This window comes from Arachis ipaensis, chromosome B7 (assembly GCF_059453495.1).
Source record: "Arachis ipaensis isolate K30076 ecotype BB chromosome B7, ASM5945349v1, whole genome shotgun sequence".
Lineage (NCBI taxonomy): Eukaryota > Viridiplantae > Streptophyta > Magnoliopsida > Fabales > Fabaceae > Arachis > Arachis ipaensis.
Genome location: NC_142442.1, coordinates 120,899,943 through 120,915,079, shown reverse-complemented (window position 1 = coordinate 120,915,079; position 15,137 = coordinate 120,899,943). Strand labels below are relative to the sequence as shown.

Genomic DNA, 15,137 nt, shown 5'->3' with positions numbered 1-15,137 from the left:
GAACTTCACCCTCTGATTTGAATTGAGCGACCACGATAGTGGCATTTGATGAAGGTTAAGGGAGATTAAATCACTAAGAGATTAGGGTAATCACTTATGGTTTGCCATAGAATAAATCACTCATTGTTAAAATAGTTGGTAAGACGTTTTAATCCGGAAAGATAAATATCTCCGAGACCTTAACTATTTTCTTATATTGTTTTACACCAAACCCTTTAATTGCCTTCTGTATTATCTTGTTTTATGTGTTTTCTAAAAACAACCTTTACTCTTTGCCTGACTAAGTCCAACAGGATAACCATTATTGCTCAGTCCGACAATCCTTGTGGGATCGACCCTCACTCACCTGAGGAATTACTTGGATGACCCGGTGCACTTGCCGGTTAAGTTGTGCGAGTTCTAATTTCGCGCACCACGTACACATGACTTGCATGCATACGCATACTTGCCAAAACCTCCTATCGTGTGCATGCACGACATGCATTCATATGCATGATGACTGAAATGCTCCCACGTTGTACATGATGTCTCTCAAGTTATACGTGACGCCCCTTTTTGCTTTCTCCTTCCAGAAAGCTTTCTATTAATCACAGAAAGCATTCTGCTTGTTACAGTGAGTTCCTTGTTTGTCACAGAGAGCTTTCAGTTTGTTGCTCTCCATTATCCTGCCTATTCTGTTTCCTTTTGTTTTCCTTCTAAAGCTTCCTGTAATCAATAAAATTCAACTAATCAAAGTAATGTTCATTCTAACCTTAAATTCATCGCTCAATCAACAAGAATTTTTTAACAAATTAATTAAAATCAAGAAGAAAAAATACTAAAGATGCGGATACATCACCCTGTACTTTCCATCTAAAGTCTGGCACTGGGCCAACACTGGCTCCACCTTCCTCGCGATAGCAGCAGCTCGGAGAAGGCTCCAGTATGTCTACTTGGCCTGTGCCACCAGGTCTTCATCGTGGAAAAAATTTTTGTTCCTGGCAGCAGTTAGGAGTCAATAAAGGTGCCTCCATCGAAGTTTTTTTCTATAATAGAGAGAAGTTTCCTCGAGTTGGACCCAGCTTTCCTTTTCTTAGGATTAGGAATCTCCAATACATCATCGTTCCCCTCCTGAGCTCCCAAAAAGTGCCCAACCAAAGCTCCCTCGTCCTGGTCAACCTTGCTGGTAGTGCTATGCCCAGGTTGGGGCTCAGGTTGGACCTCCGACTCCTCAGGCTAGGGAATCTCCACCTAGGCTTCGGGAGAATCGGGGACGTCGTCATCTCTGTCAGGGGAAAAGTGGGTCAATAGGCGATCAAGGGTAGTGTTCCCACTTGTCATCTTAACCGCAAATAAAAACCAAAAACTAAGAAACCAAGTCGTTAAGAAAACAGAAGCTGATAAGTTGGGAAAACGAAAAGAACAATAGCGAGATCAAATACCCTACACTTACCCACACGGTCTTGACCAGCATCCCAATCACCCATCAGAAGATGAGGGTTAAAAGGATTAGAGCAGAATACAATCAGCAGAACATCGACAATCTGCTGGTTCTGCCGACTTATACCCTCATAGGTCTCTTTGATCAAGTAGTTGGCACTGGCGCCAAAGCTTCAGTAGGTCAGAATACGCCTCTTCCCCTCAAGGGTAATCCAAAAGGAATGACAACCTCAAGCTGGTCTTATCTTGAAAAACGTTTCTTTGAAATCATAGAAGGAGTCTTCGAAGAGGCCGAAGATCATTCGATTTTGTACAACTCGAAAGGAGAGATACCCATTCTTATGCTTACCGTCTCGAGAGGAATTTGTAAGTAGGAAAAAGAAAAGGAAGACTTCTATAGTAGCTAGGAGCTCCAGGTACTCGCAAACCATCTCGAAGCACCAGATAGCAGCCCAACTGTTCGGATGAATTTGAGAGGGGCAAACATCACACCTATTCAAGAGAGCCTAGGTGAATGGGAAAACGGGAAACTGGACACCTAGAACGGTAAACATAGGCTTGTACACCCACATCCAGTCGAGGACACGGGGTGCATCAAGGTTAAGGTGACAGATATGTTCCCGAGGACCCAGAACTAAAAGCTCGTAGTTTCCTTTCTCGGTACTGCCTCTGCATATCGCTCCTGTATCACGGAGCTCCTACAGGTTCTCCCCAGTCATTCTGGAGGCAGTGCTCGTCACGTCGGATGTCAACCATCTGTAACGATTCACGGGCTTAGGCGGAAGGGGAGCCATCCCGTGAGGTTGCAACACCATACTTATGGTTGGGGACCACTTAAGTTAATCGCAAGGCTAAAGGAAGATCCTAGGCTAAAACTAAGTCATTCTACACTAAACCACGAAAAGGACACCTATGATACTCCCCTAAAAACTACCTAGCGAATGCCAGATTCAGAAACAACAGCAGTAAAAAAAAGCATAAAGCAATGGCAGGCAATAAAAAAAGGCCAGTTACCAGTAATTGCAACACAGAAGGGAGCTGGAAGTTGGAAATGGCAAATCCCTCGCGGAAGCAACACGAAATCCACAGGCAAAGGTGGAAGTAGCAGTCACAGAAGGGAAGATGAAAGAACTGGGTGAGTAGTGGTTGTAGTTATGGAAAAGGAAGGGAAGAATAGAAATGATAATATAAAACAAAGGTGGTAATTGTAACCGTAGAAGAATAAGCGCAAAAGGTCAGGGCAGAATCGACTTTTTTGCACGCTTTCAAATCACATTCAAGTGCATTTCATGCTCTAAACACGATAATCAAAGTGATGCTCTTGAAACATGTGTTAGGGGAAACTCCCACGTGCAAGAAAGCTACTACAAGCCTAGACCCATGCCAACAAACCTGCTTTGGATAGAAGCCATTTTGACAGAAATGCGAGCAGGCGAATATGCCAGTCGTAAACCTCATGCCTTAACGCATTAGGGACAATGCTCTGGCCCAACCCAACAGGGGTCAGGGGTCCACCGAGCGGACACACACCCACATTCGTACGGACAGACATCCTCAAAGATCCTGACAGCTAGAACCTGTTAGAAGTTTTGAAAAGGCTTAACCTTAGAGGAAGAGAGGCCCACCCGAGCGAATAAAGATAAAGGAGAGGGACTTACTCCTTTCTCCAGATACGTCATCATTACCCTAATCTAGCCGCCTCAACATATGCACACTAACTTAAGTATCGGAATATCCTTGCAAGTGACTCCATCTGCTGACCAACCGACAACCCGCTGGCGCAGCTCCCCACCTCAAAACCTGCGCTCAAGTCCTAATCCTAATTCTAACACTTCACCATCGACCGACTCAACAAACCACCGAATATTTATTATCATGTCACTCTATAAGACCTTTTATAAACACACATGCAAACACACTTGTACGTTTGATGTTTAATACAGACACAAAGAATTATATTATATGAATTTTTCTTACTAACCACAAGCCTTCTTGTTAATTATTTTGAATCGTTTGATGCTTCATAAGGGTAAAGTATTAAATTGGTCCTCTATATTTGAGCCTAATCCTGTTTTGGTCTCTAAGATTTAAAGTGTCCTATTTGAATCCAAAAAAGTTTCATTTAGCTTCAATGTAGTCCTGTCGTGAAGTCAATATTAAATAATTAATGAAACTCAGTTTTCAAATATAGAAAACTTGTATAACCAAACTCTTCGGTGGCCGAGAAGAGTTCCTTGTGGTAGAGGTGATGATGGCTTTGTCCTCGTTGCTACCAAAAATTTTTTTTGCGAAAATCGAGTTCTTGAAGATGTTCTCCATATACTTAAACTAAGGCAAGTAGTTTGCGGTGATGCATTCGCTGCTGATCTTATGCCTCTCGAGTTTGTACCTCTTCTTCATTGAAGGACATTAAAGTTTGGTGGAATAGTAACGTTAATTATTTAACATTGACTTCATGGTAGGACTACATCAAAGTTAAATGAAACTTTTATAGATTCAAATAGGACACTTTAAACATTATGGACTAAAACAGGATTAGACCGAAACGTAAGGGACCAATTTAATACTTTACCTTACTTCATAAATAATGAGTAATGCTAATTAGATAATCAATTTTTTCCCTCTAACATCGATAAATCTAGATTCTACCTCATAAATTTTTAATTCTAAATCTTAAATTATAAACCTAAATACTAAAGTTACTAATGGTATCTAATTAAAATTTGGTTTTTTATAATTTTTTGAAATTTATTATACCATGTTTATCATATGAATTTAGTTAAAAAATGTTCTAAAAATACTTGCTGCTAAAAAAGACAGCAATAACTTTTTTTAAAAAAAGGTTTCATATATTTAACGTTTTTTTTTTTTTGGTGACTATATATTTAACGTATTAAAATTATAAAACTTATTTCGAAATAATTTTCAAAAATTTATTAAAGAAAAAAAAAACAAATATCTGTATTTTGTTTTGTTTGTTTGTCTCTAATAAAAATCATGCTAATAACCGTCCGAGGAAAACGGGTGAATGAATCCCTGTTTGTCTTATCTTAATTTGATGAAAGCACCTGAATTGGTGAATTGGTGAATTGGAGAATTGGAGATCCCTCAATTGTCCCAAGAAAAAGGGTAAAGAAGGAAGGACCAGAAGATGCCCCGCCGTGTATTCATTTGGTTGGCTAATGAGTGTACTCCAAAGATGAACAGCCTAACCCCCCAACAATAATACATAGGGACCACATGTGGAATCATAATCACCATAATCTCGTATAAAATCTCACAATATATCCCAATCTCATTCGTTCATTCTTAATTACGTTCGTCCAATGGCTCGCCACTCACGCTGGACTCTCCTCCTGCTCCTCCTCTCTGCTGCCGTCGTGTCGGCGGTGATTGACGATGACGATAACATTCTGATCCGTCAAGTGGTGGAGGATGGCGATGAGCACTTGCTGAACGCGGAGCACCACTTCTCCGCCTTCAAGACCAAGTTCAGCAAGACGTACGCCACAAAAGAGGAGCACGACTATCGGTTTGGCGTGTTCAAGAGCAACTTGCTCCGAGCAAAGTCGCATCAGGAGCTGGACCCCTCCGCCATACACGGCGTCACAAAGTTCTCCGATCTCACTCCGTCAGAGTTCCGCAGCCAGTTCCTTGGCCTTAAACCTCTTAGCCTTCCCTCTGATGCTCACAACGCACCAATCCTCCCTACCGACAATCTCCCTAAAGACTTCGACTGGCGCGACCATGGAGCCGTCACTAACGTCAAGAACCAGGCATGTATAATATATGTGTATACTTAGTTAGATTAAATTGGTTTTGTGTTGAGTGTTGCTCTTGCTTAAGCTCGTTTATGGGGAAATATGTTGATCAGGGCACGTGTGGGTCGTGTTGGTCCTTTAGCACCACAGGAGCGTTGGAAGGAGCTCATTTTCTGGCAACGGGTGAGCTAGTGAGCCTTAGTGAGCAACAGCTTGTGGATTGCGATCACGAGGTAACTCTTTCAGTCTTTCACTTACATACATCTTGAATTTGTAGCGTTGCTTGTGTCAATTCTTGAAGCACTTCTGCCTGAAGTTGTATATTTTGCTGATAAATTCAGCAATTTGTATAAACATTGGTAAATTAATTTCTTTAATCTTATGATCTTATCAGTGTGATCCAGACCTAAATGATGCATGTGACTCGGGCTGCAATGGGGGGTTGATGACCACTGCATTTGGGTACACAAAGAAGGCTGGTGGACTAGTGCGAGAAGAGGACTATCCTTACACTGGAAGAGATCGTGGCCCTTGCAAATTTGACAAGAGCAAAATTGCTGCTTCTGTGTCCAATTTCAGTGTGGTTTCCCTAGATGAAGACCAAATTGCAGCAAACCTGGTGAAGAATGGTCCTCTTTCAGGTAGCTTATTTTTCTTTACACAGAGGCTTGGCTCCCTGTCCCTGACATCTATCTTTATCCCCTGCCCCATCCCCCCTTGGGAATTTTGAAATTATCTGCTGAATTAATTATTAATTTATTGATCTTCTCTCTATCTCTCTCTCTAACTATAGCTTTGCATGGTACAGTTGGTATCAATGCAGTTTATATGCAGACATATATAGGAGGAGTCTCATGCCCATTCATCTGTGGCAAGCACTTGGATCATGGGGTTCTTCTAGTGGGCTATGGTGCTGGTGGTTATGCTCCCATTCGCTTTAAGGAAAAGCCTTATTGGATTATAAAGAACTCATGGGGTGAAAACTGGGGAGAGAATGGATATTACAAGATCTGCAGAGGTCACAATATGTGTGGGGTGGATTCCATGGTCTCAACTGTTACTGCTATTCACACATCTAGCCATTAAGTATAAGGTTGCTTTCATGGTTGTGTGGTATATTATGTAAATACTTGGTTTAGTGTTGTAGACACAAAGGACACTGGCAAACTGCCACGCCGGTGTTCATCTATTGTGAATGTGAATCCCGTGATTATTGCTTCTGGTTGTTATTCTCAATATTAGTGTAAGGTGTGAAACAGTAGGCATGGAAAGTTTTCAGCATTCAATAATATTTCCTTGTTCCATACAGTCCAGTTTATGTATACTTGACTCAACCCCGGGCCATCAATAGAAATTAAAATTAACGGATATCAATTGAATGCAATTAGCTGTACATGAGGAGCTCAACTCACTAAAGGTCATGATGCTAGTACTCCAAGAAGAAATTTTCACGTGAGAGGATCGATTCCCGATTTCCTGTACTAAATAATGCACTAAAGCAATTAAATCAAATGTGACAATTTACTCTAACTAAAGTTTCAATAAATAAGTCAAAACGAATATGTGAATAACAATAACCAACTTCAAGTTCTAGAAGGATTGTACAATTACTTTATACACGACTTAACTATTCTTTTAATTGGCAAGTGCTTTCCGTACTAGAGAACCATACCTTAAACTTGTAGATGCTGATTACATCAGATAATTACCATCAACTTCCTCTCAAAATTGCATAGTGCAGATTTGACAACAGATGCAATGGCTAATAAACAGGAAAGAAGGATAATACACTGTTTCAGTGCTCTTCTTTAACATGGTATTCGACATGAATACATAAACTACAGGAGAGGCTAAGGGAAAACTGACATTCTAATATACATGTTATCTGGTATCCGTATATGGCAACTACAGTTCATCCTCATCAATAAGTAACGCAAATGAAAATGGGGCAAACTTGTAACCATCTCCCACATAAAATTTATTCTGAAACTCTACCCAGTGAAGTCTCAAAGCATGCAAGAAAGCGCTTAGAGTTTCCATAAGCAGTAATACACCAACAGTTGCACATATGAAAACAATAACGCCAACAATAAGAATAACGGTATTATTAAACCTGCATCAGATACATAAATGTCAAACAAACTTTCTTAACAGCCCAACACTTGCTAAAACAAATAAAAGAACTTACTCCCAGGCCATAAGTAGAACTTTGTCATAGAAGACACTCGACAACTCTGAATGAGCCAGACTGAACAAATTAAAACAAACAGCAATTGAAGATTAAAATAAACGGGGATGATACTAAAGCAATCCATAATTAGAATGAAAGAAAGAATAGCTTAAACTTGCTGAGACAGGACATCTCTGTGATATCCAAAATTAAAAAAAAAAAAATAGAAGACTCTCCGTCCGCAGCTATAGCCAAGGAGGAAGAGTTTTTTTTTTAAATAACATTAACAATGAGGCCTACGTGATTATAATAATATTATATTATTAATAATTATAATAAAATAAAAAATATATGAGACCCATATAAAATTTTTAATTAATTTTTTTGCTCTTTTTCTTTGTGGAAAGACCCCTCCCTCCCCTGTAAAATAGCCAATCATTCATTTTTTTTTGTACCCAAAACAGGCACATTCTATACACACGAATGTTTTATTTTTTCTCTTTTAATATTATTCTTTTATTTAAAAAAAAAAACTCTTTTAAAAGAATTTTTGCTAAAGAAAAAAATATTCTCACTTTTATTAAAGTTCAGATACTGCTAAAATTATACTGACGTAAGTATAGGTGATACACCGAAATAGCTACACATTCCTTAAAACTAATCTCTAAATAAACACTCTATCTGTAGTATTTTTTTTTTTTTTCAGTACAAATATTTTGATAAACTGTCAATTTTTTATATGTTACTATATCGTAATTACTATTCACAAATACCATACTTACTATTCATAAATATCGTATTTACTATTTTTATATACAATATTTACTATATAAAGATACTGCATTTACTATTTGCAGATACTATATTCACTATTCATAGATATTGTATTTACTATTTACAAATATCTATTTACTATTCACAGTTACTGTATTTTACTATCCACAAATATCTGTTTACAAATTCTGTTTGTTATTATTTATAATACTTTATATTACTGTCCACAAGGTATGCTACTATTTTAAATATATTTTTGCATATTTTGAAATACTATGTAAGTTTTATTATGAAGTTAATATATATTTATTTATTGTTAGATTTGGTATTTTGTAAGCATTAAATAATCTATATATTTTGTATGATTTGAAAAGTTCTAATTAGAAAATTGTAGCTAATAACGGTGACGTTAGTTGTGAATGCATCAGATTTTAATTAGTGGTAGTGATATTAGCCTAACGTATAAACCATGTATTATATACATATTGAATTTATGATTTACTTTAATATAATTTGTATTTTTTTTTATATAGATTACAGATATATTATTATTCACTAAGTTACAAAACTCACTCACTCCCTTATCTTTTCATATTTTTCAGATACAAATAGAAATCAGAGTCAAAAACCTTCTGTCCCTCAGTAGAAATTGGTTTTTTGGCAGTCCTTATTTTTTAAGAACGGTGTAATTTATACTGCACCTATGAATGTCTTAGTTAATGCTTCATATGGCAAAATTTTTCATGTTTAATAGTATTATATATATTTGTATAAACTCGTATTTATGTTGTAATTTATGTATTTTGAAAAGAATTAATATTTAAGAACTACACGATTAATAGACTTGTTAAGAAATCTTTCTTTAACGCTGGTCACTATCTAAATCGGACGGTGACAATCTATCTGTGTCAAGGTTTCTTCTTGAAAGCCAATGATGAACTTTTCAACACTGAGCAACGGCATGATGGGAGAAAAAAAATTTAGATGGAAAAGTACTTTTGGTTGGCTTTACTGACTAGTGATTTTTTAGATGTTTATTCATAGATTTATAATGAATGGTTAGATGTGAGTTTTGTTCTGTCTTTTTTTTTTTTTTTTATTGCTAGTGACTAATATTTAGAGTCTATTTCGTTAACATAAGATTAAAAATTAATATTTAATTTAAAAATATAAAAAAAGAAATTTTTAAGTATTTGATATTTACTCTAAAAAGTAAATTAAATGAATTCGACACTAGAGTAAAGGCATCATAGAATTGTCTTTTTTTTTTAGATAGAACCCGAAGAAGAAATCCAAGCATGATAAAGAAGCTTTCAAAAGTTTTCAGCTACCTACCTGAGGGCCCATAGACGTAGATATGAAGCTGTATTAGACACAGCACCAAGCACAAATTCTATTGTATGTATAAGTTGGTGCACGAAAACTTCACTGAACTCAAACTCCTCATGGCCGTGAGGGCTATGTGGCCCTGATTCAATAGGATCATCCGTACTGTGGAGCAGAGAGTAAGATTGACCTTGATGCCTCTGTGAAGCATGATAATCAAGCTTGAGTATAGTAATAGGAATTAAGAATGAAAAGAAAAATAAAGAAACAAAAAATATTGGTTCAAAGTATACTTCTTCGTGTTGTTTCTTCAGAAGAAAGGGCTTTGGTAATAACATCCATGGTACAGCTACAAGTGCTGACAATAATAATCCAAGCTAGCAGTAAAGAAACAGTGTGGACGGTTAATAGATGGCATCTAATCAGTATCACTAAACAAAATAAAATGTACCGAAATCAAATTTAAAAATTTCTTACTTGAAGAAACTTCTGGCCAACAAAGAGCTGGTTTTCACCCAAATCATCAGTTGGACTTAAGAACATGTATATCATCACATGATATAAGTCAGCCTGTGATCCAGTAAACCATTTAACAATTATGATGAGCGAAAGGTAGCCGAATAGACTATTTAAGAATATCATCTGGGGAACAAATTGGTGCCTGAAACAACATCAGTAAGTCAAACATTGAGCACTGCATGCATAAAAAACAGACCACATGTTGACTAGTATTTCTCTATTACCAAACATCTATGCTGCTTCCAAAGTATTTTGCATTAAAATAACTCAATATGATTCCAAGATTCATCTGGCATACTCCCAGTAAAATAGACATTTTCATCTTCAAAGAGTTAAGAAATGGAAGTTCACTCCGAGTGCCATGCCATACAGGATCCAGACCAAATGGGTAGGTGTTTCGCACTTTTATTAAACCTGTTGTAGAAGCATCCCTGAAAAGTAATAATAATAACTAAAATACATATACTGTGACCAATTAGCATAGAAGAAAAAAAATAAGTTCAATAAATTGTACTGACAACCACCTGCATGATGGATCACGGCATGCATAGGCAGATGGTGCAAATATAGCAAACGGAACAGAGAAGAATTCATTGTATATGAAGCCAGTGTAGATTGAGAAGATTGCCATCATCGCAATGACATAGCGTCCGCCAAATGCCATTTGCATGATGTCTCCAAGTTTCTGCCATTGACATCAACGAGAAAAAATTAATGCAAGCATGGAAAATGAGGACGAGGAAGCAATCATCATGAATACAAAAATCGATGAGCTGAGTACCTGACTTGAATACTTTTTCTCTCTGATTATGAGGTACAAAGAAGCCAGCAATATGCATATGCCATGGCCCCAGTCACCAAACATGACAGCGAAAAGGAACGGAAAGGTGATGATTGTGTATACACCTGGATTTGCCTCCTGGTACTTGGCAACTCTGTCAGGTATTAGCAACTGGTGATTTTAGTTCCATGACTATCAATACATCAGGAGGCAAATAAGCAAATAAAGAAAGTAGTCGCAATAGACCAGAAAATTTATCGATACAAAGTTATTATTAAAAGTGCTGGTTTGATCAATATAAAGCTCATTGGAAAGGATATGCTAAGCCCTGTGTAACTCACCCATAAGCATCTACAATTTCTTGAAAAGAAGAAGTAAATTTGTTTGTGTAAAAATAAGTCGGCGGTGATTCCTTTGTCTGGAGAACCTGAAATATGGCTCCAACCTGGGAGTTACAATCCCTAGTTGCCCGCTGCAATACTTTCTGAATCTGTCAAGTATTGAATTAAAAATTAATTAGAGCAAATGTAAAGTTGCAATCCATATAAGCTTATGCACTTCATATCAGAATTAAATTCCTAGTTCAAGAGCAAACCTGACTTGTCGCAAAAACAGGACACCAACCTTCTGCAAGGAGACATTTTCTCGTCACATTAAAGCTAAGCATATTTAGGGTGTGATAAACGGCTTTTTCCCTCCTCAACTATCAGTTAAAACATAATAAAGGAAATATCAGCGTCGGAATGAAAATTAATTAAACGCAGAAGCTTGGTACTTCGCAGCAAAACTGAAAGCAGAAAAAAAGTGCTAGTTTATGTGTCTCTTTCAGCAGAGATAATATCATCGGAAATACTAAAACAAAGCTGTTAGCAAACCAGAAGGCTCCACTGCTCATACTGATGTCCAATAGACTGGAGTAAAGTGTTCCAATGAAGCAATCCTACATCGATGGTAGTCTTCAACTCTGAAAGTTTCCCTGACACCTGACAAGTTTGTAATGTACAATAATTATCATAAGTGGCTTATCCACTGTCAGGCTATGAAGAGCATGAACGAATTTCATAAGTCAATTTTTTCTAACAAATACGCAACTTGGCAATAAGTAATGTACCTCTCTTATCATCTGAAATTGTTTCCCCAGGTCATCTGAGAAAGGATAGCGATTTGCTCCAAAAGCATCACATATTTTCAGAATTTTACTTTTAACTCTCTCCCCAGAATAAAATACAACAAATACATTTTTATCAACCTGTAAGATTACAGTCAAGATTTTATTATCTGACTCCGATTAAGAAAGTAGAAAGAACCAATGACAATATAAGAATGAATTGCCCAAATCAGAAGAAGGAAAAGATAATATCAGATAGAAATATCCCAAAATCTTGAGCATTATAGTGGTAAAGGATAAACGGAAGACGTGTAATAATGCTCTTGCGTGCAAACTATATATTTGAACTTCTACAGGAGACTATAGATTTAAACTTAATATTTAGAATAACCTTCTCTCCTGATATTGGATCGAGCACAGGTTTATCAATCACGGCTTGCTTCATAAATACATTCCCCCTTGTAGCACGAAACAAGATTCTTTCAAAAGGAATTGATTTTTCTCTCGGAACAAGACCACTGATAAAACCCAGCTTAACCTGCTTAGCCGAAAACGCTGTTGTCTCCTACAGAACATAATTTTCCAAGTGTCACCAGCAAGAGAATTAGAACAGAAGATGAAAGTAATAATCTGAATATGTAAAGGTATATAGGATACTTGTTCTAGTAATAATGGGCTGTCAATCGACCCTTTAACAGTTGTTTGGACATCATGCTCCCTCTGCTGAGCTACAGCAATGTTTTGTGCTAAAGAGAAAAATTCACCAACCTGAAATGATAAACAAAAATACAGTCCTGCTTTTGCCAACAGTAGCCTTATTCAACCTAGGATAAGAAAGAGCCTAAACATAATGTTTCCATCTATACTTACAATCTGCATATAATTCAAAAATAGAAGAACCTATCGAATTTGGCGATGGCAATTTGTAGCTATTATTGTTGTACTTAGCAAACCTTACCTTCTCCAAAACAAGCTTATATTCTACCAGCTCGTTGTAGGTGTGTTGCAACTTCTCATTATTTGCCTTATTCTCAAGCAGATCAGCTTCAAGTTCTTTAAGTTTAACCTAGCCATGAAGAGAAGTTTCATTACACGGAATACAGTTCTTAAACAGAAAATTGAAGTGAGTGGGAAAAGTTTCAGAACACATAACAACCTCCAAATGATCCAGATCAATAACACTATTTCTGGTATTCTGCATCGAGGGAGATACACCCGCCTTTGTCATTTGTTCCTTAAATAACCGTAGCGTGCGAGCCATTTCCCCGCACCTTTTAATCTACATATTAAAACGGAAAAGTTTTCAAGTGTACGTAGGAATCAATTCTATAAAATAGAACAGTCTCATTTTAAGTTGTAAGAATTAAGATCAATCAATATTTATAAGCTTGAAAGAGTTCTCTCCAGGGTGTAGTTAAGGTATCAGCTTAATCACTCGAATTTTCTTAGGAGTCTCAAAAAGCACCAAAATTAGAGATCTAAACTGTTTTCAAATTTCAACAAAATCTAAATTGCAAAATCCAATTGCTCAAGTGAAAAATGAAATAGATCAAATGACAGAATGTTCTAGATGATCCGCACACTGTTTGTGCCTGTATGTATATCCGTAACAATAACACTATAAAATTGACAAAATCTGAATAAGCCATGCACACAAGGCATAGATGCATGAATATGTTTTCTGTAAAATGCAGAAATTAAATTTAAAGCAACTACGTACTCAAAAAGAAATAATGTGATAGGCACCTGAGTAGCATATGTCCGTTGGAACGGGCTTTTATCTGCATTTAGCTGGAAAATTATACAAATACGATCCATCAACAACGGAAGTGGTAACATTAGAAAAATGCGAGTCTGAGAATTAATTGTGAATCGCAAAAAGAAAGAGCAACGAGAATCGAAAAAGACAGACGCAGGTACATCTTTGAATTGAACGAGACCGAGATCACCGAGGTAAGAGATGGATCGATGAGCTGCTTCGATGGGAATGATCAACTGAACTAGCTGCATAGGCTCCGATCGTAGCAGATCCATCGTGGGAAGGCATCCTTCATTCATCATCGTGATTTGTGATTTCGAAATGCAAAAGCACGGATTTAACGCCTTGGATGTGAATTTATACTTTCATGAATAAGACTTGGTTTACGAATTTTGCCGCTATTTCCATCCCGCGGTTTACTGTGCTTTCATTTCGTACTCATATTAGAATATGCCCATGCAATAATTAAAATCAACTAATTAAATACATAAATATCTGAGTTATTTATTATATATGAAGATTGAAGTGTACTGCTTAATTATGTGTCTATTGCATTATTTGAGTTTCGCATTATTGATGAAGCTGTTATTATTCTAAACACACACACACATTGAAGTTGTTATTATTATTATTATTATTATTATTATTATTATTATTATTATTATTATTATTATTATTATTATTATTGTTGTTGTTGTTGTTGTTTAACTACACAAATAAAGTTAATTAATACATTCATATATATGGTAGTTGGGTACTATTTTCAATATTTCAAAATTATTTCAATTTAAGAAAAAGATGTCTAAAATGTTGCGTCACAAAATTAATTAATTAATTAAAATAAAATAAAAATATTAGACAATCAATTTTTTTTAAAATTAAATCCAACTAAGTTAAATTTATGTAAACACATTTTTTGTTCGCATACATTCTTAGCTTCTTCTTCCTTCTCTTCTTCTTTTTCTTTCTGTTCCTACTTCTTTTTCTTATTTCATATTCTTATAATTTTTATTGTTTCACCGTTGAAAAAAAAATCAAACAAATAAAAGAAATAATAAAAGAAGGTATGGAACTTTTTATTTTATTTTTTAGTTTATCCTTTTCTAATAATAAATAGTTAAATACAAAAATTTTTGAAAAAAAAAACACATAACTTTATTAAAAAAAAAACACACAAGATTTGTGTATGAAGAAAAAAGAAGAATAAAAAGAAGTGAACAAAATTTGCATCATTCTATTTTATATGTTATAGTTAAAAAATTTCGGTACTATCTTTTTATTTTATGTTGTTTTCTAAATAACTCATATTCCTCCTCTTTCTTCTTGTTTTCATAATTCTTTTTGTTACATACTCACATAATTCTTATTGTTTTATCCTCTAAAAAGAATAAAACAAAAATAAAAAAATGCAACTTTTTGTTTTGTTTTTTGGTTTATTGTCCTTTTTTAAAATAAACACAAAAAATTTTGAATAAAAAATACATAACTTTATAAATAAAAACACAGAAATTCTGTACAAA

The 15,137-nt window shown here is 35.8% G+C and overlaps 2 protein-coding genes across 2 annotated transcripts; one reads left to right on the top strand and one right to left on the bottom strand.

The window, feature by feature from the left end:
• The first annotated feature begins 4,400 nt into the window (after window positions 1–4,400).
• LOC107610026 (cysteine proteinase 15A) lies at window positions 4,401–6,488 on the top strand. The gene is made up of 4 exons (XM_016312094.3): window positions 4,401–5,195; window positions 5,294–5,413; window positions 5,575–5,821; window positions 5,989–6,488. The coding sequence occupies exons 1-4, from the start codon at window positions 4,746–4,748 to the stop codon at window positions 6,264–6,266; spliced, it is 1,095 nt and encodes a 364-aa protein (XP_016167580.1). The 5' UTR covers window positions 4,401–4,745; the 3' UTR covers window positions 6,267–6,488.
• Window positions 6,489–6,757: 269 nt separating this feature from the next.
• Window positions 6,758–13,945, bottom strand: LOC107610036 (V-type proton ATPase subunit a3-like). Its single transcript, XM_021106123.2, has 18 exons — window positions 13,779–13,945; window positions 13,605–13,649; window positions 13,015–13,137; window positions 12,817–12,924; window positions 12,516–12,626; window positions 12,250–12,423; window positions 11,862–11,999; window positions 11,626–11,733; window positions 11,346–11,453; window positions 11,092–11,240; window positions 10,751–10,904; window positions 10,494–10,654; window positions 10,194–10,400; window positions 9,928–10,111; window positions 9,744–9,827; window positions 9,460–9,650; window positions 7,369–7,428; window positions 6,758–7,293 (listed from the first exon to the last, which is right to left on the bottom strand). Exons 1-18 carry the CDS (start codon window positions 13,917–13,919, stop codon window positions 7,086–7,088), a joined length of 2,454 nt encoding a protein of 817 aa, XP_020961782.1. The 5' UTR covers window positions 13,920–13,945; the 3' UTR covers window positions 6,758–7,085.
• Window positions 13,946–15,137: the final 1,192 nt, after the last annotated feature.

Excerpts from the sequence above, each read along its gene's own strand:
- LOC107610026 (XM_016312094.3), top strand. The coding sequence starts at position 4,746 with ATGGCTCGCCACTCACGCTGGACTCTCCTCCTGCTCCTCCTCTCTGCT. Across the intron at positions 5,196-5,293 it reads TCACTAACGTCAAGAACCAG|GGCACGTGTGGGTCGTGTTG; the intron begins GCATGTATAATA and ends TATGTTGATCAG. Across the intron at positions 5,822-5,988 it reads GAAGAATGGTCCTCTTTCAG|TTGGTATCAATGCAGTTTAT; the intron begins GTAGCTTATTTT and ends TGCATGGTACAG.
- LOC107610036 (XM_021106123.2), bottom strand. The coding sequence starts at position 13,919 with ATGATGAATGAAGGATGCCTTCCCACGATGGATCTGCTACGATCGGAG. Across the intron at positions 12,627-12,816 it reads ATAAGCTTGTTTTGGAGAAG|GTTGGTGAATTTTTCTCTTT; the intron begins GTAAGGTTTGCT and ends TTATCATTTCAG. Across the intron at positions 10,905-11,091 it reads GAAATTGTAGATGCTTATGG|AGTTGCCAAGTACCAGGAGG; the intron begins GTGAGTTACACA and ends AATACCTGACAG.